Source organism: Vipera ursinii (genome assembly GCF_947247035.1).
Source record: "Vipera ursinii genome assembly, chromosome: 7".
In the NCBI taxonomy this organism is placed as follows: Eukaryota; Metazoa; Chordata; class Lepidosauria; order Squamata; family Viperidae; genus Vipera; species Vipera ursinii.
Genome location: NC_139521.1, coordinates 8744388 through 8770852, shown reverse-complemented (window position 1 = coordinate 8770852; position 26465 = coordinate 8744388). Strand labels below are relative to the sequence as shown.

General features: G+C 42.0%; 1 protein-coding gene across 4 annotated transcripts in view; it reads left to right on the top strand.

Moving 5' to 3' along the window:
* FRYL (FRY like transcription coactivator) overlaps positions 1-26465 on the top strand; it is a 142790-nt gene that overhangs the window by 11080 nt on the left and 105245 nt on the right. For all 4 annotated transcript variants that reach the window (XR_014493084.1, XM_083367890.1, XM_083367889.1 and 1 more), the window contains exon 2: positions 25522-25721. Coding sequence is in view for 3 of the 4 variants with exons in the window: in XM_083367890.1 (XP_083224016.1) it covers positions 25522-25721 (200 nt within the window). In the remaining variant the exon portion in view is untranslated. The remainder of the gene's footprint in view (positions 1-25521; positions 25722-26465) is intronic.

Genomic DNA, 26465 nt, shown 5'->3' with positions numbered 1-26465 from the left:
CAAAGATGGAATTAAGCAGCTCATCTTTCTCCCTGCTGCCTGTCATTTCCTTGCCCTCTTCTCCCATTAGTGAACTGACCGTTTCCTTGACTTTCTTCTTGTTTGTTTCCATATTGACGGAATTTTTGTTGTTGTTATTTTTGGCATTTGTTGCAAATCTTAGTTCATTCTAAGTCTTGGCTTTCCTGACTTGGTCCTTGCAGATTTGGGTTATTTGCTGGTATTTTGTTCTAGTTATATGTCCCTCTTTCCAATTTTTTATACTTTTATACATTTTTTTAATTCTTTTTAACCCTCAATTTGCAGAGAGCTCTTTGTGCAGCCATGCTGGATTCATCTGGAGTCTTTTGTTTTTCTTTCTCTGTGATAATGTTTTGTTTGGGCCTTTATTATCTCCTTTTTTCAGAGTTTCCCAAGCATCCTGAACTCCTTTGCCCTCTAGGATTTCTATCCAGGGAATCCTTTGTATTCTTTCTCTTAGTTTGTTGAAGTCAGCTGTCTTAAACTCTAAAACACTAGTTTGACTTTGTTTAGTTTCTTATGCCTGTATTTTGTTGAATTCTGGTATGACATGATCACTCCCACAAAATTCCTACAACTTCTACCCTTTCAGTCATTTCATTTCTGTTAGTAAGAATTAAGTCTGGCATAGCTAACCCTCTTAGTTCCCTCCTCTACCTTTTTTTATATGACAAAGTTGTGAGCTAGGCACATCCGCAATACATTTGATCTCCCACTTGATGTAGTTTGTCTTCCAGTTGATGTCAAATTAGTTAAAATCCTCCCTTACTACAGTGAAATGTTTCCTGCACACCTTACTTAGCTGATTAGAAAACTGTTCAATCTATTTCCTCTGCTTGATCGGGTAGCCTGTAGTATACACCTGGGCAGGGCAAGGCGAGGCAGGGGCCGGGGCGGCTGCTGCCTGACACCATCGGCCCCTGCACACAGAGGCCAGTGAGTGCATGGGGGCCACCAGTCTCCATCAGCAGCCACAGCCTGTTGGCCCCTTGACTCTGGGGCTCTGCAGCCCGCCGCCAGGAATTCACAGAAGCCGCCTCTGAGCTGGATGGCTGGCCGACAGCTCCGGAGGCGATGCAGTGGGTTGTGCCCGGGAAAAGGAGAGCATTGCGAGGCCAGGAGGGACGGGACGGGGGAGAGAGAAACCAGCCGTGCTAAGATGCATCCGGCTACGTGGGACCTCGGTGAGTTAGCAAGCGGCTGGTTGAAGAGGGACGGTTACCATCTCCAGGGCATGGCACCATAGGTTCGCCACCACTTTCCTAGGACTTTCAAGTCCTCCTTGTTTGTCCCCCAGACTCTGAGCGTTGGTTAAATAGACATCTCCGCTCTTATTCTGCACTTGCTTCCTACCTCCCCTGTTTTTATACCCGAGATCTTCTTCCTTCTCACAGCTCCCTTTCCTCGTTGCCTGATTTGTTGTTGCCTTGCAGCTGATGTTTGGGGTTTGGTCTTAAAAAGCCGTCACCCTCCCCTTCCATTTTTTAGTTTAGGGCCAGAGCAGAGGGGCAAGGGCGGCTGGCCGAGACTGCTTGAAGGGCCTGGGCCAGGGGTAAGGCAACCTTGGCTCTTTTATTACTCGTGGACTTCAACTCCCAGAATTCCCGAGCCAGCATGGCTCAGCTGGGAAAGCTCTCCATTTCCCCTGAGCATGGCTGGCTCAGGAATGCTGGGAGTTGAAGTCCACGAGTCATAAAAGAGCCAAGGTTGCCTACCCCTGGTCTTGGCGACCCCACATTTCTAGGAGACACAGGTAGTCCTCAACTTACAACAGTTCCTTTAGTAACCACTTAAAGTTACAAAGGCCTTGGGAAAAGTGACTTATGACCATTTTCGAGACTTTTGACCATTGCCCGCACGGGTCATGTAATCAAAATTCAGAAGCTTGGCAGCTGACTCCTATTTATGACGGTTGCAGCATCCTGGGATCATGTGATCGCCTTCTGTAACCTCCTGACAAGCAGATCCATGGAGATGTCAAATTCACTTAGCAACCGTGATTGAAGTTGAAGTCCACGAGTCATAAAAGAGCCAAGGTTGCCTACCCTTGGCCTGGGCCTATACTTCACCTCCAGCGCTATTCCTGAGGAGCGCTGCCTCGAGCCCCACACTGCAGCCTGCCTCCACAGTTGTAAGGCTGCAGTCATCCCGGCTTCCCTGTACTCTGCAGCGCCTCCTAGGCCCAGCTGACTTTAGCCACCTTCCTCCCACTGCTGAGGAGGCGTGCCAGACCTGACCCTGATAGGAGGCAGCTAGCTGGCCGTGTCAGGACTTCTTTCCAAGGCCACTTATGCCGCCCTCCCAATAGCATCGGAAACATTGGGTGAACGGTGGTGCGTAGGGCACCCAAACGGGCAGAGGTGGGAGGGAGATAGGTGGGTGGGTGGGTGGGAATAATTAGAAGAGGAGGCAGAAATTCCTAGTTATTGGCTGGCTGCATAGAATTTTGGAACGGGTGGACTTGAGAAACGAGAAGGGCAGCGATTCTAAAGCGAAGAGTTGCATAACGTGAAAACCTTTTGTTTGCAAGTTTGCAAACGGAGCGGCAATAAGAGCTATTGCAGCAAGTTGCCGCTTGAAGTTCTGAACGGCAAGGTGATTTTGTTTTTTTGGTGTTTTTTTTTTGCCTTATTTGGGGAACCAGTGTGTGTCATCAAGAAATACGAGTATCCTGAAAGATATCCTCTTGTGACAAGCATGGGAACTTTTTATTTTCCTTACTGAAGGTCATCTGCATTCAGCAGCATTTCCACTATAGCTGTGCGTCACTCGGAGGCTGCATGGTAATGAAATACTGATGCTACGGGCCAAAAACTCCGTTGGTCTGTGAGCAAAAAAGGGATGACTGGTAGACGAGATACACCAACAAAATTACTGCTGCAGCAGCTCTGAAGCACGATGTTGAGCCTGCAAGACTCTGTGCTTTTTGAAATTAACATTAAATCCCTACTAAAGTTATGGAGCAGCAGCTGTAAGTATATTATCTTGGATGAGGCATCCACCCTCAATGAGGTGTTCCCTCCTGGTGATTTTTGAATGTTAAGTTGCTAAAAGGTTGACTGTTGTGAGAGGCAAATGGGAGATAGTTAAATATTAATGATTGCAGTATATTCTTTTTTTTTAAAAAAAACCCTACAATTTCTGTATATATTTCTCTGTGGTTTTTTTTTTTTTAAAAAAAGGGCACGGTTTCTTTTAAACGAAAGTGACAGCTTAAATCCTAGGCTCTGCGGGGTTCTGTGTCTGTCTAATGCTGTTCAGCTCGGGATAAAACGCGCTTTGTAGCAAAATCAGCTGCTTAATGTATTGCATGGCAGATGTACTGTTTTTAAATGTTAAAAATGTTTGTAATTGTATAATGGAAGTTAATGTTTTCCAAAGAACAATTGCATTTAATTTGTCTAAATCAAGCAATGGAAGAAATAATAATAATAAAAAAAAACCTCTTGACCTTAATAGCCCCATTGGCTTTGAGCAGCATAGATACCCTAGGAAAAAATTGGAGCTCCAGAAGAGAAAGTAGAATGTACTATCACTAAACAAAAATAGGCATACAGGGAAAAGCTGTATTGTTAAAATTCAAGGTTTTGATTTTCTAATTTGCCTCTTAGGTTGTTCAGGACACTTCAAGAACCCCTCTTAGAATTTATGTTAAATGCTCTTCACATCACAAATTGAGTTCATTCCATTTTTGAATCTTAATGCTTAATATTAATGGTATATAACCTTTAGATGTATTTTAGATTGCCTGCTGGTGGGAAAGCTATTTATAAAATGTCTTTCCTTAAAAGTAATTTTAGTACGAACTTTTCTATGCAAACCTACTTTTTCTTTTTCTTTTTTTAACCATCTAACACTTATAGTTGGGAGGGAACAATGGCCAAGGAACATAGGTTTCTTTGCACAGTGAATGGATTTTGATATAATCCAAAATAAGAGTTAACAACCATGCACTGTCCTTTTTTTGCATAGAGTTGTGATCAATAGGAGTACTAGCAATTTAACTTTTAGAATTTAGGGTAAGAATATTTACTAATTCTTAATGTAAAATTGGTGTCACGGAGTTTGAATAGTTGCATGACCCACAGTAGTGTCTGTTCTGTTGGGTCTTTTGTTAAAAAGAATAATTGCTGTTTTCTCAAAAAGGAAGGTGTTTGGACAGTTTTCCTGCCAGCGATAGATTAATGAACACCCTCCATTATTGTGTTCTGAACTTCTAATTTTAAATTAGAAAACAGTTGATTATTGATTATGCATTTAACTTAAAACGCTTATACATTTAACTAAGGTGTTTTGTTCCCTGTATTCTGCCTACCATAAACAAAATATTAGTTTTTGAGAACTATAACAGTAAGCAGTCACACTATTTATAGAAGCTTTGTTTGCTAAGAAACAGCACTGACCAGTTTGGTGAGACATGATTTAATTTTAACTTATATACCTTTATGACTTTATTACCTTAGTCTTTCCAGAATATCTCAGTAATTTTTTGTTATATTGAAAATGTAAAGGTGCTATATAAATTTATGCAGATTCTATGATTATATATGCTGGGATGACTGAAGATATATACGTATACTCAATAGCAATGTTCCAAAAATTGTTCGCTTAGCTGGCAGAATGTTGTGGCAAGGCAAGCTAAGGTTTGATTGCAGTTGCACTTTTTTCTTTCACTTTATAACAATGGAGTGGTATTCATTCACAAGGCCTAGATTCAGGATGCTGTGTCACTGCCAACAATTCGGTTCTGTCGGGAACATTCTGTTTAAACTAGCTGAGTATCGAGGCTATTTAGCAGTTAAGCTATCCCTTTATTTCATTCATAAAATTGAAAGAGGGTGGTGCCTTACTAGTTGTTCATTGTAACATTGTCAAATACGAAATCTTGGTCAGAAAATTACCTACACCGGTCTTCCATTCTTGGCTAGATGTTGATGTCAGTCATATATCAGCATTAAATTGGTGCATCCTGGGCTTGATTCATCGCTGGGAGTAATATGATGCTAAAAGGTAAAGGTCAAGGTTCCCCCGCACATGCATGCTAGTCGTTTCTGACTCTAGGGGCCGGTGCTCATCTCCGTTTCAAAGCCGAAGAGCCAGCGCTTGTCTGAGGACGTCTCCGTGGTCATGTGGCCGGCATGACTAGACGCCAAAGGCGCACGGAACGCTGTTACCTTCCCACCGTAGCGGTCCCTATTTTTCTACTTGCATTTTTACGTGCTTTTGAACTGCTAGGTTGGCAGAAGCTGGGACGAGTAACGTGCTCACTCTGCTACGCGGCACTCGGGATTCGGCCCGCCAAACTGCCGACCTTCTGATCAACAAGCTCAGCGTCCTAACCCACTGAGCCACCACATCCCAATATGATGCTACACCTGGGCAAAACAGGATGAGCTCAGGCTGAGACATCAGTGTCTTGTCAAGGCCAAGAAAAACCTGAGATTTACAATGGATCATCGGAGGGAATAAAAAATAATCAGATAATCCGTGGAATGGGAGAGAGAAAGCAAAATGGATGATCCAAGCAACATGTGACAGGAAGAAGTAAGGAGATAAACAGAAAAGCACTAAGACAGAGAAAGCATGAATTTTGTAGTGAACGGTAGGCTAATTGAGGAAACTGTAGTCCTCATAATAGCATCCATCATGCCAAATTTCAGAGCACAGCATCTGCCAGCTTTTCCACGCAACCAGTTGTAAAACTTACAAGGCCCTTAAGAGGCTGGCTTTGGTTCCCCCTCACCAAGACACTGAATGTGTTAAAATATCCTGTAAGGATTGTGTGAAAGTAATATGGACTTTATATTTACTACGTAACAATATTTCTGTGAGAAACTTTAAAACCATTTGAAGAATTAATCTGGAAGTTGAAATTCTCTATTTAAGGGCTATGTAGAAGGGGGAAAAGGGATGCGGTGGCTCAGTGGGTTAGGGCGCTGAGCTTGTCGATCAGAAGGTCAGCAGTTTGGCGGGTCGAATCCCGAGTGCTGCGTAACAGAGCGAGCGCCTGTTACTCGTCCCAGCTTCTGCCAACCTAGCAGTTCGAAAGCACGTAAAAATGCAAGTAGAAAAATAGGGACCACCACGGTGGGAAGGTAACAGCGTTCCGTGCGCCTTTGGCGTCTAGTCATGCTGGCCACATGACCACGGAGACGTCCTCGGACAAGCGCTGGCTCTTCGGCTTTGGAAACGGAGATGAGCACCGGCCCCTAGAGTCGGAAACGACTAGCACACATGTGCGGGGGAACCTTTACCTTTACCTAGAAGGGGAAGGGATTTATATTACACTTTTTCATTCAGGGGTTAAAAGCAGTATACATTGCTCCTTTTCCCCTTTTTTTTTTGCCTACAACAATCCTGTGAGGTAGATTGGGCTGAGAGGACATGGCAGGTCCAAGGTCATCGGCTGAGCTTCTGTGGCTGTTTTATGCATCCATGCCCAGGGTAGCATAATCTTCGGTGGAACAATCGTCTTCAGTTGTATATTAAAGATTATCAGTGCAAAACCGTGTACTTATTACCCCATATGTATAATACCGAGAGTCCATGAAGAATTGTGATATGTAATTTTCTAGTGATTCTTTTTTTTCGTTTAGAACAAAACAAATGACATTGATCTTTTTTTTTAAAGATGACTAATGGTTATATTCTGTTTGCTTTTTTTCCTATCCGATTATCCCCTTTCTTCATTCTAAGGCCAGCTAGAGAAAGAATTCAAAACTTTATATCCAGGGTTCCCAGGTGATCAAGTTTCTATACAATTTAGGCACATATCGGATTAGCCACAGCAGTGTTATTACATCATGCCCTTCAGATATGTTAAATATAAGCCTATATGATGGATGCACATGACCCAAGACAATTCATGAAGCCATGAAATTATTGTGTAACATGCAGAAGCTTTTTTTCATAAATAAATATTCCTGTAGCATCCAATAATGGTTTCTGGTGAATATATATTTCATAGGCTGACGATATAAGACTGGTTTTAAATTTTAACTCTGAAACAAAAACAAGAAATACCAATTTCAAGTTCTTATGCCAGTATTCCACAAAGTTACCATTGATTTTCACCTTAAAATAGTTACATATGGAGTGATTGGATAAACTTACAAAATAAATAGACAAGAGACGCAAATGCAATAGGTATTGGCTGTCGAAAAGCAAGAATGCCGTGAAAATTAACCTAAAAAAATAGTTGTTGCTCCCAAGGGGGACTGCTCATTTGGAGAATTTGACCCTTTCTGAAGCAAACAAGGCTTCTCCCTCTTTTATTTTCCCCTTCCCTTTCTTTTTTACATATTCCCTTTCTGTCAGTTTTGTTTTTCATTTGTGCTTGTGTGTGTATTTGTACAAGAGAAAACTGTTTAGAGAAAGAGGGTGGGTCAGTTAATTAGGAAGCAGCGTGCCTTACTTTCCAGTTAATTTATTTTAATTTACATACACCTAGCAAGGTAATCTAAATAGTTAACATTTGACACATATCTCCCCTTGCAGAAAGCTAACAGAGCGAGAGAGGTCCTGTGGCTCAAGAGATAAATATACTGCCTAATATGCAATCAGCCCAGGTTCGAATCTCAGAAGGGTATGGCTGACTGATGAAGACTAAAGAGTCAGAAATGCATCTCAGTCTCCCTTAATTCTTTGTTAGTAATTTACACATATACACCAATGTATCTACATTTATCGTTAGACGGCTGTATTGGGTAGGAGGGAAGAATCCCCAAGAATAGTTTTACTTCCACTGTGGGTTGATTATAAAGGTAAAAGGTAAAGGTTCCCCCGCACATGCGTGCTAGTCATTTCCGACTCTAGGGGCCGGTGCTCATCTCCGTTTCAAAGCCGAAGAGCCAGCACTTGTGCGAGGACGTCTCTGTGGTCATGTGGCCGGCATGGCTAGACGCCAAAGGCGCATGGAACGCTGTTACCTTCCCACCGTAGTGGTCCCTATTTTTCTACTTGCATTTTTATGTGCTTTCGAACTGCTAGGTTGGCAGAAGCTGGGACGAGTAACAGGCGCTCACTCTGCTATGCGGCACTTGGGATTCGACCCGCCAAACTGCCGATCTTCTGATCGACAAGCTCAGTGTCCTAACCCACTGGGCCACCGCGTTGATTATAGAGAAAAGAAAAAAACCTTCTGCGCACAAAGGATTCTGAACATGGTACAATTCGTTGTAAGTGGTCCAGGTCGACATAAGACATTCTGCCAGTTATATCCGGAAGTGATAGGCAGCAAATAAAGCCAAAGATGACCTCAGGACCAGCAGCTAAGAGAAGCGAGAGATTGGGAGGCACTAGAACGGGTGTGAAACTGCCAGCCGGCGGGCCGGTTGCATCCTGCAGAGGCCGCGCCCGCTCCAGCTCCAGCAATGCGAACAAAGTCATGATACGTCGCAACACGTCACGTGACGCGGTGAGTTTGACACCCACGCGCTAGAAAGATGGGTTTATCAGCTCACCCGCCACATGAAAAAGAGACCGGCATGCCAGCCCTTTCCTAAGAGAGAACCAAAATGTTTCTGTGTTTGATTCTGCTGAACCGCAGCTTTTCCTTAGGATGATGATAATGATAAAAGGGACCTTGGAGGTCATCTAGTCCAACCCCCTGCTCATGCAGGAAACCCAATACCATTTCAGATAATTGGCTGTCCCAAGTCTCTCTTTAAAAACGTCCATGGTTCAGCAGAACTCCCAAAGCAGAATATCTTCATTTCAGGTTCAAATCAAAATATGCTTCCGGTTTCACCAAGGTGGATTTGATTTAAATCGAGTCGATTTAAATCATGATTTAAATCACTAGTAAAAAAAAAAGCTTGATATAAATCAACTCAACTTAAATCATAATTTTTAAAGAGCAACTGTCATCTCGCTGTTGACTCTCTGACAGTCCCATTCACTTTAATGGGACGGCTGGTGATGCAGCAGTGACACAACAAGGTGAGGGACGTGACAGGCAGCAGGTGAGTGGACGCCCGCTAACAGGCACTGGCATGTTGGATCTGAAATGATAGGTGCTCTTTAAATGTAAGGACTCATTCTTGCTGGTCTTCAGAATCTTCAATATTATTATTTGCAAACAAAATGAAGGTTTCCGACTTAGAATAATAAGCTGTCAGGTTAGTAAAACAGCAATATCGGAACCGATTTTAGGTTAATAGGTTAATCACACATAGTTGGATAACTATTCAAATTCTTTTATTTAATTAAAATATTTTTTTTAAATCCCATTTATATCCCGCCCTTCTCCGAAGACTGAGGGCGGCTTACAATCTAAGCACAAATCAATGTGCTTAGCAATAGCCTTCATTCTATGTATATGCCTGCTTATTAGGGCTTTTGCCCCCCCCCCCAGCAGCATTATTACAAAGTCAGCTTAATTGCCCCCAACAATCTGGGTCCTCATTTTACCTACCTCGGAAGGATGGAAGGCTGATTCAGCCTTGAGCCTGGTGGGACTCGAACCTGCACTAATGGCAGGCAGCTGGTGTTACTTAAGGAGGCATTAGCCCACTGCCCCACCAAGTCAGTTTAAGCCTGGTACAGATGCATTTCCCTTCAAATAATCATACAGTTTATAGTGTCCGTAGATTTGCAAAACAGTGGGATAAAGGAATATTCCCGAACTTTGTTTCATGATTTATCTCACGGTTACTGTGAAATTGTGGGAATGCATCAAGGCAGCGCATGTTATCTCAGCTTGCAGAGCTTGGATTCGTTGAATGTGTTTACCAAATATGTAAATATTGCAGAATATATACAGCCTCGTGCTACATAACTAAGCTCCATTTCACGCCGAATAAACTAAATTATTAATGTATCTTAAATAGAAAACTATACTGAGATAGATTTTTACTTCAAAAGCATTTTATTAAAATAAATTTGATAAAAAAAATTAAAAAAATCTGATCTAAATAAAAAAATCCATTTTTTATTTTTTTTATTTTTTTAAAAATCATCGATTGTTATCTACTCCTGAGTTTCGCTCAGAGTTAATGAGGTGAAAACTGGGCATAGCATAGACTACTTTCTTCTCTCCTGGGTCTATTTTCACTCAGAATTGTCTTCCTACATCACCTTGGCGAGGCTCCTTCATTAAATGCCCTTGCTAATTGCCAGACTTAAAGATTGAGCTTTCCATGTATAGAATGCACCCCCTATCTCCTGATTGTGGGCTTATCTGGAATCTCGCATCATCTTCAAAAAAATATCAAATGATACCTTTTCTGAAACGTCTAAAAATATTTTTGACTGCACGTTTTTATGATTGCTTTTAAAGGCCATTTTAATAGATGTGGCATACTGCATTGCAGTTGGCTGCATTTTATCTTGAAGTTTGGTTTTTGTTCTAAGCCAGACATGTCAAACACAAGGCCCGGGGGCCGGATCTGGCCCGCGAAGTGGTTTCTTGTGGCCTGCGAAGCCATCCTGGAAACGGTGAGGGAACGGCCCCCACTGCCTTGGCCCTGGCCCAGAGACCCTCCTTCTGCCAGAGACCCTCAGATCTGTCCCACTCCTGCCCAGGCCCCCATAGGCACCCTTGATGCGAACGATGTAGAGCTGGCCATGCCCACCCAGTAAGCCATACGCACTCTAGCCACGCCCACCCAGTAGGCCACGCCCACCCTGGCCATACCCACCCGGCCCCTTGAGGGCAACTACAATGCTGATGCGGCCCTCAATGAAATTGAGTTTGACACCCCTGTTCTAAGCTATTTTTTAAAAAAAATTAAAAGGTATTTTCTAGCCTGATGCTTTATGAATCTCTAAAACTATACAGAAGCGTTAACTTTTGAATATCCTTTTGTGGAGAGTAAAGTTTTAGTTCCTTGTACGCATTGCTTTTTTCTCTACATTGCAATCAACATAATCAATCATTAAGTTTCATTTAATAAACTAGCATCAAACGTATGCTTGCTATTCATGCCGATGCACAGTTTATTTCCTGTTTGTTTAAAGTCTTACCCCAACAAGTCCCTCAATGCTAAGGGTGTTGCCGCACCAAATGACCACCTTATACTTTAAATTGTAAACAGTGTGTTGGCTCCTGTTTCCAACTATGAAGTAATCTTGTCTTGTTTCCCGGTTGATTATTTTATTTCCAAAATTGCTTCTTTTCCTCTACGGGAAGGAACCTTGTCCTGTGGAGTGGGTTGTGCATTTTCCACCTGCCTTTTCACATGAGGCACAATTCATCTCAACACAAACAGAAAGAAAACTTAGAAATTTCACCACATGGCACAACTGGATAAAGCATTTTTTTTAGCGGGCAAGCCATATCCAGGCACTTCTCATTTTATAACCATTTGTTCAATGACTGCTTGAAGTTTAACAGCACCTGCTGCACAAATTGTACCTGGCCCCGGCCCCCAAAATTGCAGCTACACCTACATGGTCATGTGATCAAAATTGAGATATTTGGTAGCCTGCCTGCACTTAGGACCTCTGAGGACTTAAGAGATTTGACAACTCCTAATCTGTCTTATCTTTCATCTCCTACCTCCTATCTTTTCTCTTGGCCTCTCCTGCACTCTGCACTTCCAACCACCCCATGCTTGGCTGCTGACCTTTGTTTTCTTGCTCCCGCTGCTGAACAAGCACACCTGGCCTGGCCCTTCGTGAAGTAGCTCCTGGCTGAGCCAGGGTTTCTTCCTGAGGTCACCCTGCCCTTTAGGCAAATTACACCTGGCCTTCTCATAAGGCAGTGGTGGCGAACTTATTATTGTGATTCAGTGTCAGTTTGGGCTCCCAGCAGCTGAGTCCGATGAATCTGAGGGGTTTGGAGAGCCTTTGGTGTCAGAGGGAGGCTCTGATGCACTGCAGGACTCTCAGCCTGGCCCCTCTAGTCATGTTCCTCATGAGGCTCAGCTGTGTGAATACAAGGTATTGGACTCAGAAGAGTCACAGCTGAATCTGTTTAGAGACGCTAAAAGCAGAAGGCAATCCAGCAGAGCAGAGAAAATCAATGAGGCAACTCAGTGAGAGGAGGAGAAGGCAGTGAGAAGCCACGCCTTGGGACTGATAATAAAAGGGGAAGGTGTGGGTGGGGCCATGGACTGGGGGTTGGAGAACCCTGTTGTAGAAGATTTAGCAGCCAGTCCGGATCCATAGCCAAGGTCAGGTGGCTTGCAGGTCCAGTGAAGGTGCATGGAGTAGGAGTTTTGATTGGTTATCAGCAGGGCCTTTTTTTTTGTCATAGAACGCCCAGAACGGAGTTCCGGGACCTTTTTTGTATGGAACCTTGTAGGGTAGGCAAGGCGGGTTGTATGACGTGTGTGAGTTCCGGCACCTTTTTTTTTTAAACAAACAAAGCACTGGTTATCGGCAAAATAGAGGCTTTCTTAAACAGGAACAAGCTGTAATGTTGGTCATGTGGAAGGTTGAGGCTCCTTTGCTCTACTTCTCTGTTCCCTGTGGCAAGTCTTCGCACTGGGAAGGGATGGCAGTTCAACTTCTTCACTTTTATGGACCCGCAAAGGCTTGCATGCTGGTTATTGGACTGCCCTACCTGCAGCTGCTCATACAGTAGTCCTCCATCCAGTAATACTGGTTCAGTTCTTATGCCGTTTCACAATTTATTAGGAGATAATGTTGATCTATTTATACAGCAAGAATGGTTCGCTGTTTATTTAGAAATTTCTGATAATGTTTAATTTGATCACGGGACTTGGACCCCCCTTTTAATAGAGTTGTTGGACAACTTAAAATTTTATATACTGCACTGCTAGAGGCAGTTCTGACATTGATAAAGAAACAAGCAATTAACAATGAGGAAATGCAGCCTGCCCAGTCCTTAAAATAACAGCAATCATCCAACCACATTGCCAGACGCTACCACCATTGCCACTGCTATCATAATATCTACAGATACCTTGTTTGAAAATCAAACATTTGCAGGAATTTATTGGGTTGTAACCTTATTGTTCTTTCTAATAAAGATCATTATCAGATCTCTTTTAGATTTTGCTTTTTGAATTAACCATTTCCTAAGTTATTGAAGAAAACACTATTCATACCGGTAACATGGCCAAAGTCCAAATTGAACAAAATATATTACGGCTTAGCATAACGTATGAAGCTATTCTCAAAACAATTCTTTGATTAACAGTCGGAGAATAGTCTGTGGAGTACACTAAATTTTTATTCAACTGTATTGCGTATTAAATATTATATAACATATAGATTAGAGTTCAAAATAAGGCACACAGAGTAGCTGATATATTAATAATTGTGTCTACATATCAGTAAACTGCCTGCCTTGTGGTTACAAAGGCAGGCTGTAAATCAAAATTGCATATGTAAAAAGCATAAGAGATTAAGTCTAGGGGGGAAAAAATCAAAACATCTTCCTCTTGTGCTCAGATTATTTAAGAGTGTCTTATTATCAAATTCTGAATGGAGAAAGAATGTGATTAAATGAAATATGCTTACAGTAAACCAAATGGGGGAACTTTAAAGTCTATGAAAACTATAGACCAAAGAAAAGAAAAGATATAATTAAAATGATAGCATCTATTAGATCATCTCCCATAATGGTTTTTTTTAGATTTTTTTTTAATAGTGTTTTTCAGGATTATTGGTTACTGTTCCTGTTTTTGCCACTCTACGCTCTACAGAATTCTGGATTTTATGGTGTTGTTCATTGTAGTATAATCTTGGCAAAAGATAGCGAACCCCAGAAATCAAATCTCAAAAGTAAACAGAATCATGGCATTATTTTAGTGGCTAACCATATTTACCATATCTTATTATCTTGCAGTCAAAATCAGCTAGGATCGTGGCGGTATATCCCATTGTTGCTGTAATTAATAAAAATTTGGAGAAAGGCCAGGTTAGTTTGTATGCTGTCTAAAATGCATATAGAAGCTATTTCTATCTTAATTCAGTAATGTAGGTGTATGTATTTACCTATCTATAACTGTATTTCAAAAATACTTGTGTTGTATAAATGTTCATGGAGAATTTTGTGCCTATTGTGGTTTTCCATTTCCTGTCCTATAATATGCCCTAAAAATGTGTAAGCATTTTTTTCAACAAAACTAAGCATATTTACTTACCATTTGAGTCTTGACTTTGTTTAATTCTTGGTCTCCTTGAATTTTTTTTTTAATACAATGAAAAGGCAGATTCATGCCCTTAGGAATACTGCTTGTTCCTTAGTCATTGTTACCATGCCAAAACAAAATTTAAATAAGCTACAAAATCAGGTGCTTTCTCTTCCTAGTTCTTTATGCATTTATATATGCACACAGGTTATATTATACGTACAACGTATAATATTTTATGTGCATGCATTTGTGCAGATGTATATAGATATAAGTGATATATACAAATGATATGTAGTATATATTGACCTTCGTTATAATTGGTAAATGTGTGTAAATTCTATTAATACATATACAAATTAATACTGATGTGATTGAATAAAACAATATTTCAATTGTATTTTTTTCTGTGTTTGTTTTACAATTCATATTTTCATTTGTTGTAAGCCAGTTTGAGTATTGTATGAACAGGAAGGATGCAAATTTAAAAAAATAAGTGGCACAAAACCACGGATATTTAGTTTGAGTTAAATATATCATCAACTGCCATTGGAGAGTCATTCTTTGCAAGTTATTTATTCTGGACGACTGGTATATGATTATTGAAGCAACACCGGTGCTTTTAACATAAGCCTTTTTTTTTGCTTGTAAACAGCCTAAAGTTAAGTGATAAGAATTCTTGGCCTTTCAGTTGGCTAAGCTTCGCTGAATAATACATAGAGAGAGTTCCTATACCGTATAACTTGATCCTTCAAGAATAGTGCCAATTCAATTTAAGCTTAGTTCTAAACATATTCAATGCAGATGCTGTAGTTTCTTAATCAAGATCCCTTCTATCTAAGCCTCATCCCGTTACAACCTGTAGCCAGAGTTCAAAAGTGCCTTTTCTTCTCTGGGAAAAGAGGTGGATGTGAATATCTCCTGAAGGAATGATGTTTCTGATAATATCTAACTCAGACAAGGTTGTTGTGAGGAAAATAGGAGGAAGAAGGTGTCTTGGGTATACGTGCCAACAATTTGTAAAAGTAGTAAAAGTGAAACACAACATTAATTAATGAAATAATTTCTCCAAATAACCTGTGCAGCAGTTTCCTCTATTTTGATCAAGGCAATAATATACAGGTAGTCCTTGATTTACAAACGTAATGGGAGTCTGCCTATTATAGTAGCAAGTTGTGACCGCTGTAAAGTGGGTCAGTCACGTGACCAATCCAGTCTCACAACCTTTTTAATAGCAAAACCATCTTAAAATGCGGTTATGTGATTGTGGGTCACTGAAAATGGCCTTAAATATGGCCCAGTTTCTGAGTGCCCCAAGTATAGTAATGTGAATGGGGAGAGTACAATGTTGAAAGTTTGAATCTGTGTCATAAGTAGGCCCCCCCCCCAGGTAGGTCCATTAGAACTTTGAACAGTCACTAAACAACCAGCTGGAAGTTGAGGACTACCTGTATATTATTTTTTTCTAGTGGATTTCAATGTTTTTTTCCTTGACTAGCACTGAATGATGAGGCTTTAAAAATTTGCTTGTAAATACAGGGAGTGCAGAATTATTAGGCAAGTTGTATTTTTGAGGATTAATTTTATTATTGAACAACAACCATGTTCTCAATGAACCCAAAAAACTCATTAATATCAAAGCTGAATATTTTTGGAAGTAGTTTTTAGTTTGTTTTTAGTTATAGCTATTTTAGGGGGATATCTGTGTGTGCAGGTGACTATTACTGTGCATAATTATTAGGCAACTTAACAAAAAACAAATATATACCCATTTCAATTATTTATTTTTACCAGTGAAACCAATATAACATCTCAACATTCACAAATATACATTTCTGACATTCAAAAACATAACAAAAACAAATCAGTGACCAATATAGCCACCTTTCTTTGCAAGGACACTCAAAAGCCTGCCATCCATGGATTCTGTCAGTGTTTTGATCTGTTCACCATCAACATTGCGTGCAGCAGCAACCACAGCCTCCCAGACACTGTTCAGAGAGGTGTACTGTTTTCCCTCCTTGTAAATCTCACATTTGATGATGGACCACAGGTTCTCAATGGGGTTCAGATCAGGTGAACAAGGAGGCCATGTCATTAGATTTCCTTCTTTTATACCCTTTCTTGCCAGCCACGCTGTGGAGTACTTGGACGCGTGTGATGGAGCATTGTCCTGCATGAAAATCATGTTTTTCTTGAAGGATGCAGACTTCTTCCTGTACCACTGCTTGAAGAAGGTGTCTTCCAGAAACTGGCAGTAGGACTGGGAGTTGAGCTTGACTCCATCCTCAACCCGAAAAGGCCCCACAAGCTCATCTTTGATGATACCAGCCCAAACCAGTACTCCACCTCCACCTTGCTGGCGTCTGAGTCGGACTGGAGCTCTCTGCCCTTTACCAATCCAGCCACGGGCCCATCCATCTGGCCCATCAAGACTCACTCTCATTTCATCAGTCCATAAAACCTTAGAAAAATCAGTCTTGAGATATTTCTTGGCCCAGTCTTGACGTTTCAGCTTGTGTGTCTTGTTCAGTGGTGGTCGTCTTTCAGCCTTTCTTACCTTGGCCATGTCTCTGAGTATTGCACACCTTGTGCTTTTGGGCACTCCAGTGATGTTGCAGCTCTGAAATATGGCCAAACTGGTGGCAAGTGGCATCTTGGCAGCTGCACGCTTGACTTTTCTCAGTTCATGGGCAGTTATTTTGCGCCTTGGTTTCTCCACACGCTTCTTGCGACCCTGTTGACTATTTTGAATGAAACGCTTGATTGTTCGATGATCACGCTTCAGAAGCTTTGCAATTTTAAGAGTGCTGCATCCCTCTGCAAGATATCTCACTATTTTTGACTTTTCTGAGCCTGTCAAGTCCTTCTTTTGACCCATTTTGCCAAAGGAAAGGAAGTTGCCTAATAATTATGCACACCTGATACAGGGTGTTGATGTCATTAGACCACACCCCTTCTCATTACAGAGATGCACATCACCTAATATGCTTAATTGGTAGTAGGCTTTCGAGCCTATACAGCTTGGAGTAAGACAACATGCATAAAGAGGATGATGTGGTCAAAATACTCATTTGCCTAATAATTCTGCACTCCCTGTATGGGAAGATCAGTTTTTATTGCATTTTAGAGAAAATGGTAAGCCACGGAATTGAAAATTAAGAGGAGATGAAGAGAAGAAATTGGAACGTCATTTGAAGGGATTAAAGATTAAAATTTTCAATATGTTGCTGCTTCTGGTAGCTCCTAATAGAATTTTTTTCTTGGTTGAATGGTATCAAGGTAATGATTTAGAAGCTAACCAGCTTGTGAGATGTATGATAATGTTGGGAATGACTCAGCAGGGTCTGTGTCCTTTTAAGAGCCTTTTTATAAAAGGGAAGGCTCTGCTGCTGTGTTCTCTCTCTTCTGTTTCCTGTAATTGTGGTTTGTGGGGCCTGCTTTATTAGCATGTGTATGTATATTGTTCCGGGTGCATAATATTGTAGTTAAGATAATCCATCATTTAACATAGATCACCGTTTACTGTGTTTACTCCTGGGTTATCTCAGCGTAATAAGACTGTGCACGCTCTGACAAATGGCGTACAACTATGGTGCTTGTGGCGTCCTACAGTCATAGTATCATTGGATCATAGGATTGGAAGGGACTTTAGAGGTCTTTTAATTCAACTCGCTACCCAAGGCAAGAGACCTTATTGCATCCCAGACAAATGGCTATCTAATCTTTTTTTGAAGACCTCCAGCAATGGAGCAGGTACAGCTCCACTAGGAGCTATTCCCCTGATTAATTCCTACTGTCAGAAAACTTCTCCTTAATTCTAAATTGGATCCGTCTTTTAACAAGAGAGAGACTCTTTTAACAAAAGTCACCTGATTCCCATTTGCAACTTTTTTTTACTGCTGGCTTCTGATGAACAAAATCAATGTGCAAGTTGTGATCATGTGACATCATGCACAGCATTTCACATCGTTCACTTAACGATCACAGCCAGAACCGCTGTCATACATTGGGGCAGTCCCATGATGTCTTGCTTTGCGATTACATTGCATAGCAAGGGATTCCCAGTCCTCCTAATTGAGGATTGCCTCTATTCAGTGAGCGTGTTTTACTTAAACTGCACGATTTCTCTACTTGCAATTCTACATTCTTTTTCTATAAATGTATAACTATTTATAATATGAGGGACGTGGTGGCTCAGTGGGTTAGGACGCTGAACTTGTCGATCAGAAGGTCGGCAGTTTGGCGGGTCGAATCCCGAGTGCCACGTAGCAGAGTGAGCGCCAGTTACTCGTCCCAGCTTCTGCCAACCTAGCAGTTCGAAAGCACGTAAAAATGCAAGTAGAAAAATAGGGACTACTATGGTGGGAAGGTAACAGCGTTCCGTGCGCCTTTGGCATCTAGTCATGCCGGCCAAATGACCACGGAGACGTCCTCGGACAAGCACTGGCTCTTCGGCTTTGAAACGGAGATGAGCACCGGCCCCTAGAGTTGGAAATGACTAGCACACATGTGCGGGGGAACCTTTACCTTTACCTTATTTATAATATATATCAGTGGTGGCGAACCTATAGCACGCATGCCAGAGGCGGCACTCAGAGCCCTCTCTGTTGGCACTTGCGCTGCTGCCATCAGCAGCAAGTCCATCAGGCCGCCACCGCTGCCTGGAGCAGGAGCCCCGTCCAGCACAAAGGAGGCGAAGCAACCGACTAGCAAGCTTGAGTAGAGGTGGTAGAGCAGAGGTCACCAACCATTGTCGATTGTTGGACTGGAAGAAAAGGGAGGGGGAAGCATTTTACAAGCGTGCATGCGCGCATGGGGCCTCGAGCCCGCACGCACTACAAATGGGGCGGGGCGAGTGCCTGCGTGATACTCACTAGCCCTGCCCCATTCTTGCGTGCTGCAGCGCCTTGTATCTGCACCCTGTGGCACGGCAGAGGCCATTTTTGCGTCTTGCAGCATGGTGGCCCAGTTTTTGCGCCCCAGTTTTTTGCGTGCCAGAGGTGGCACTCAGAGGTGCCTCCCTGCCCCCCCCCAGGGCACCGCAATGCTGATGCGGCCCTGGCACTTTGCGATAAATAAGTGGGTTTGGGGTTGAGGTTTGGGCACTTGGTCTCTAAAAGGTTTGCCATCACTGATATATATCAGCAGCGCTGAATACTTGTAGGCTGCATCATCGTGCTTTACAGCCCTCTCTGAAGTGGTTTGCAGAGTCAGCAATCTGGCTCCTCATTTTACTGACCTTGGAAGGATGGAAGGCTGAGTCAACCTAGCTCCGATCACCGAACTCCTGGCAGTCGGTAAAATCAGCCTGTAATATTGCTTGCTAACCACTGTGCCGCCAGAGCCCCCTGTATTTATAATTTATTTTAAATACATTACATTTAAATGCCAAAGTATTGAATTACACAACCTCCGAAGAATTTATGCTAGCAGGTGATGAACGATACTTTGGGGTTCTTTCAGAATGACTTTCCCCTCACTTTTGGGGGGCGCGCGGGGGGGGGCAGCATCTTTCCATCTTTCCTGACAAGGAGAGAGTTGCTTCCAAGGAACTTTCCTTCCATTGCTTTTGCTACCGAGCTGGGCTGAGTTGCTGTCCTGTACTGCATGATGCTGAAATAAAACTGCTTTTATTTTTGGCTCTGCAGTTTCCTGGCAAGCAGGTTGTTGGTGTTGCAGTTGCTCGGTTGGAACTGTTTCCCTGTCTTCTGCTTTTTGGCTGTTGCTGGGTTGGGGTCGCTCTGGTTGCTGTGGCCTCTCCGCTGTGGTCACTGAAGGGGTTGGATAGATTTGTCTGTTGCTGGGTAGGCCTTGTTGAGAAAGCTTTTTTTTTTCTTTCCTTGCCTCCGAATTCGGTCACGGTCAAGGCACGGTCAACAGCGGGGGAGAGAAAATTTTGGATGCTTTGGCTGCAAAAACATAATCGGCATAGCCGTTTATTACATTTATGCAGCAGACACCGTAACTGTTTTTTTTAAAAAAATGGAAAATAACAAAACATCAAGATTGCCCTGAGTTTTCCAGATGGAGGCGGCAAGCTTTGCTGAGAAGAGTTAAAATTTGTTCACAGTACACCTTGGTTAACCAAGAGGGCCTGCCACTAGTACTAAGCTTCCTTTGGAAGCAGGATTTAGGACAGTGGGCTTGCCTCCTGATAAGGACAGACTGTGTAGAGATGGAGGTCAAGGATATGAAGGGACCATGCGCGGGGAAAACTGCCTGCTCTAGTATCTTGTTATCCACATGTCCATGAGCTCATTCCAATTAGCCTTGCCAAGCACTGCAAAGAACCAGCTAGATAAGAGAGACTCTGCCCTGGCTTGGATGTTTCGGATGTTCTCTTAAGATTGACTAGGGAGTGCACCAATAAACAATGCTTTTGCTGTGCGTAATTTCCTGCTTGTTAAACTGTATAAATACAATAAACTGCGTAGGCAGACAGACATATTTGGGACACCCTGCGTTGACTTGGTCTCTGAATCCCACAGAGATCATCAGTAGTTCCTTTTGGATGTCCTCGTCAAACTTTTATTCAGGGCCTTGGTTGTTGTTGTTAGTTGCGAAGTTGTGTCCGACCCATCGCGACCCCGTGGACAACGTTCCTCCAGGCCTTCCTGTCCTCTACCATCTTCTGGAGTCCATTTAGGCTCACACCTACTGCTTCAGTGACTCCATCCAGCCACCTCATTCTCTGTCGTCCCTTTCTTCTCTTGCCCTCCATCTTTCCCACCATTAGGCTCTTCTCCAGTGAGTCCTTCCTTCTCATTAGGTGGCCAAAGTATTTGAGTTTCAGCTTCAGGATCTGGCCTTCCAAAGAGCAGTCGGGGTTAATCTCTTCTTTGATTGATTCATTTGCAGTAGTTCATTTCCCTCAGCACATTGCCATTCTAAACTCCTAAATCAGGTTTGTGGAGAATCACTTTAATGTCCCGTCTTATTGGCAAGAAGGAACAGGGGTGCAGAAAGTCAGATATCATTGCTATTCACAAGACTTCGATCTAATTCATTCTCCTTGCTTCACTTCCCTGTCTAATGAAACCTGATTTGGCTCTGCCTCTGGAATGGTAGCCAGGAAGGCCATATCTCCACCATTGTTATAATTCTCCATGCTTTCTTTGTTGTTGTATGTAGTATGTTTAGGGGGGTGTGTGTCGTGTCTTTGTTTCACTTTTGAGAGTGGGCAACTAAGTTTCATTTTTCACGTGTGCCGTTGTGCCCACATTTTTTATGTCTGCTGTTGTGCCCACAGTAAAAAAAAATGACAGTAAAGGTTATCATATTCATATCTTATTCTAGAAAGAGTGCAGAGAAGAGCAACAAAGATGATCAGGGGACTGGAGGCTAAAACATACAAGGAACGGTTGCTGGAATTGGGTATGTCAAGATTAATGAAGAGAAGGACGAGGGGGGACATGATAGCAGCGTTCCAATATCTCAGGGGCTGCCCCAAAGAAGAGGGAGTCAAGCTATTCTCCAAAGCACGCGAAGGCAGGAGGAGAATCAACAGGTGGAAACTAGCCAAGGAGAGAAGCAACCTGGAACTATGGAGAAACTTCCTGACAGTTAGAACAATTAACCAGTGGGACAACCTGCCTCCAGAAGCTGTGAATGCTCCAACACAGTGTTCCAATATTTGAGGAGCTGCCACAAATTAGAGGGGCTAACTTATTTTCTAAAGCACCAGGAGACAAGAAACAATGCATGGAAACTAATTAAGCGAGAAGCAATGTAGAACTAAGGAGAAAATTCCTAACAGTGAAAACAATTAACCAGTGGAACATCTTGCCTTCAGATGTTGTGGGTGCTTCATCATTGGAGGCTTTTAAGAAGAGACTGGACAGCCATTTGTCCGAAATGGTATAGGGTTTCCTGCCTGAGCAGGGGTTTGGACTAGATGACCTCCTAAGGTCCCTTCCAACTTAATCATCATCATCTATCTTCTTGAATCAGGTTTTTCAGTAGCTTTGTACCTGAGTTGCTCCTTGGACTGTAGATGGTCTTGTGAAGCATTATGTGTGCAGGTTTATCACCCCCAGCAAAAGACACTATGTGTTTTTTGAAAAGCTATTTTTTATGATTGAAAAAGACTTCCTGCATTTCATTTTAAAGATTTGAAGTATTGATATATATGTGAAAACAGCCTCATTCAGCAATTACATAGGTAGTGAACCTCTAGCATCACAAACCTTTCTCAGGTTTTATCGATGTAGAAATTGTTTGTACGGGCCCGTTTGTTTGAACTACAATAGGGAAAAACTTCTGTTTTTTTTTAGTTATTAAGTCTTCTCTGTTCTTAAAAGAACGTCGATACAGATCTACCCAACTACTTGCAAAGCAATATTCAGCACCTTGTCAGTATTTCGACAGCAAAACAATTTCAGGCACAATTTATATTGAAAAGTCACGTCTAATTCAGCAATTTGTTACCAGTGGTGAATTGCAGTCATCCGTTATTGCAGCAGTCACCATTTTTATCTGGGTTGGCAGAGTCTCCCTTATTCATCTCTGCTTCCTGGTTCTCGTCAAATATATATTGAATAATGCTTACGTTGGCCTCCAAAGTTTTGTGCGAAAGGAGTTGAAATTTTTTTTTTAGCTTGTTCTGTTTGAAAAGGTTGGTTGGTTTTTTTTCCCTTTAGGAAAGGCTTTTCAGTTTGAAATGAGTGGGCCCATCGTTTCCGTTACTTTACTTATCAATTGTCACTTATCTATTCTATTGGAGATAGAAAAATATTACACTTTCCAGATTTTCTGCCCCAGTGCAATCTGAATTTTCTTTTAAGATTGTTTTAGTCAAGACAAGACGAATCACAACAGGCTGTAAAGGAAAAGCATTCGCCATCGCCGTGAATATGAGTAAGCGAAGGGTTGACTGCTGTCCCTGGCCCCTTTTTTGTGATCTTCGGAGCATCCAGCAAAATCTAATCCAAAATGCTGACTCACCCACCGTAGGATATAGTTTTTGGAACTTTGCTTTGTAATAAGGTAGAATAGGATGTAATGGAATCTTGATATATTTAGGGCTATAATAAACTTAAGAGCCTGCCAGAGTTTCCTTTCGTTCTTATACAATGCAGGATTACAAGGGTGTGTGGTGTGTGTGTGTGTGTGTGTGTGTGTGATATTTTGAATCTCGTACTTACCTCTTTAAGATTTAGATTTCCTTTACTGTCTCTTATCTGTTAATGGCTTTCATGGGTGGAACTGTTTGTTTTTTGTGTTGTCCTTTTTGAACAAAACAAGGGACGCGGTGGCTCAGTGGGTTAGGACGCTGAGCTTGTCGATCAGAAGGTCGGCAGTTTGGCGGGTGGAATCCCGAGTGCCGCGTAACAGAGTGAGCGCCTGTTACTCGTCCCAGCTTCTGCCAACCTAGCAGTTCGAAAGCACGTAAAAATGCAAGTAGAAAAATAGGGACCACTCCGGTGGGAAGGTAACAGCGTTCCGTGCGCCTTTGGCGTCTAGTCATGCCGGCCACATGACCACGGAGACGTCCTCGGACAAGCGCTGGCTCTTCGGCTTTGAAACGGAGATGAGCACCGGCCCCTAGAGTCGGAAACGACTAGCACGCATGTGCGGGGGAACCTTGACCTTTACCTCTTGAACAAAAGGCATAGATGTTGACTAGGCAGCAGTGTTTTGGTTTGGTATACCGTTCACGAGGACAGATATTTTGGGCTTTCTGGAGAATGAGGATTAGCTCACTCGGAAAGGAAATTATGCAGATCAGCGAAAGACCGAATCCTTTCAGTTTTTCAGTCTGCCCTCAATTGTTGCTTGGAGTGTGATGGGCGGTCTCTACATTTAACGAACAGAAAATGTACTTATCCCTTTGATTTGTTGTTGGGCTGGAGAATTTGCCAAAGTTGAACCACTCAATTCGGGGAACCATTTTGCTGGTAGCTTGGCTGTTGGGGCTGGTAACATACAACATTAATTTTGCAGGGCCTGCAATTGGCTTTCAATTTAAGGTTCACCTGTAAAAACCTTCATGACTAGACACCTGGTATGTAAGTCTGCTTACTCCAACTGGAATCAAAGTGGATTCTCTGGAGCATTTTTTTTTTTGCCCCACGCTTTCAAGATGTATGGGGGAAATGAATTTGAAGATGCAGCTTTTCTGTTTTGATGCCGATGCTTTATATTCCCCCCCACACTGGAGATCGACCTGACGTCTTCCTTTGATTTCCAGAAAGATTCTGAAAATTGAGCCATTTCGGAAGGGGTTCTCCTAATTTAAGAACTCTGCTGTATTACATTTCTTTGTTTTTGTCTTCATTTGATTTTTTTAAAAAAATATATTCGCGTTTTATGGCATCTTTTACCTATGCTGTGTATGTTTTACATATTTGTTATATTCTGTAGCAGCTGCTGAGATTGCACTGGATATAAGCCAAATAAATAAATAACAACTACTAAGACATTTTTTAAAAATATTTTTATTTTAATCCCACTTATATCCCGCCCTTCTCCGAAGACTCAGGGCGGCTTACAATCTAAGAAGCACAAATCAATGTGCTTAGCAATAGCCTTCATTCTATGTATATGCCTTCTTATTAGGCCTTTCGCCCCCCCCTCCAAGCGGCATTATTACAAAGTCAGCTTAATTGCCCCCAACAATCTGGGTCCTCATTTTACCTACCTCGCAAGGATGGAAGGCTGAGTCAACCTTGAGCCTGGTGGGACTCGAACCTGCACTAATTGCAGGCAGCTGGTGTTACTTAAGGAGGCATTAGCCCACTGCTCCACCAAGGCTTACTTTGTTTCTTTGACTATCACTTCCCAAAAGGAAAAAAAAAACAATTATTAGTTACAGAATACGGAATAACAGTCCAGGGGTCCCCAACCTCCTGTCTGTGGACCGGTACCGGGCCACAGCATGCCACCAACCGGTCCACACAAACAAGCAAACCCCATTGTGGGATGCAGGCAGCAACACAAAACCACGTACTCTGCTGTCCGTGGAAAAATCTTTCTCCACGGAACTGGCCCCTGGTGCCCAAAAGGTTGGGGGACCCCTCTTCTAGTCCAACCCCCTACTCAAGCAGGAGATCCTCTACCATTCCAGACAAATGGCTGACCAATCCTGCAATGATGGAACGCCCCAGAGAAATATAGTTAGATAATCCCTAACAGCCTCGATAGTTTTCAATTGCTTTTCTGTTTGTACTGTGTCTATTGATAGCACAATAAGTACTGCAAAGAGAGCCCAAACTGCCTCTGTTTATCCCCAGTAACTTTGTTTTAGTCACCTATGGTCCCAGTGATTCTTATCCTTCATTGTATACATTTTTCTTACGCTTCAGTTGGGAACCAACTGAGAACTTTCTCCTCTCCTCCTAGAGGCTTTCCTTAATTTCTAACCTCCTAAAATATTCTGGTTGTTTGTAAGAAATGCTGATACCTTTTGATTGGCTTCATTATTAATGATCCACGTTTCTTTCTATTCCTCTAGCATCAGCACAAGCCAGAAGCACTGCTAAGCACAGAATTTCTCCCACCATCAGTTCTACCTGGGAAAAGAGAAGTGTCATCATGTCTAATATTACCATTGATCCGGATGTCAAACCTGGTGAATATGTCATCAAGAGCCTCTTTACTGAGTTTGCTATTCAAGCTGAAAAGAAAATTGAAGTTGTAATGGCTGAACCTTTGGTGAGTTCTGTTTGCAGCCTTCTTTCAGGTTCTCCCCCCCCCCCTTAAATTACTTAATCTTAATTTGGAAGAAAAAAAACCCAGTGAAAAGCTGTAATATGCAATGAAGCACAAGGAAATGTTAATTTCCTCTCCTTTCCTTTCTCATTCCGAGTAGCTAATTTCTTGTAAGATCAGAGTTACAAGGGTGTTAACATAAAAATACTTAGTATAAGCAAAGGGAAGTACTTAAGAGATTTTACAAATTATAAAACTTGAAAATAGAACTATATTAGCCAAGAGCAGACTTATTTTGTATCTGATTAAAATTCCCTCTGTTGTTGTTAGCTGCGAAGTCGTGTCTGACCCATCGCGACCCCATGGACAACGTTCCTCCAGGCCTTCCTGTCCTCTACCATCTTCTGGAGTCCATTTAAGCTCACAAAATTCCCTTTATATTAGTACAATTTGAGTATACCTTAAATCCAGATATTTTTAGCTGACATGAATTAACTAGATTTAAATGTTGGCAGTTAAGGCTATTTTAATAGAAATATACTGTTGGTAGTTGTTTCTTATAGGATCTGAACAGCTTTTAATAACATTGAATATGATATTGAATATAACATTGGTACAGTGTAACTTGTTAGATCAGTTATCAAGATTAGTTGAAGTTCAGTTTTTATTTTTATTTTTTGCTTCAGCAAGAGTTTTCTCACTTTTTTAATGGGAAAGGGACAAAAGTTAAATTAAAAAATACTTGTG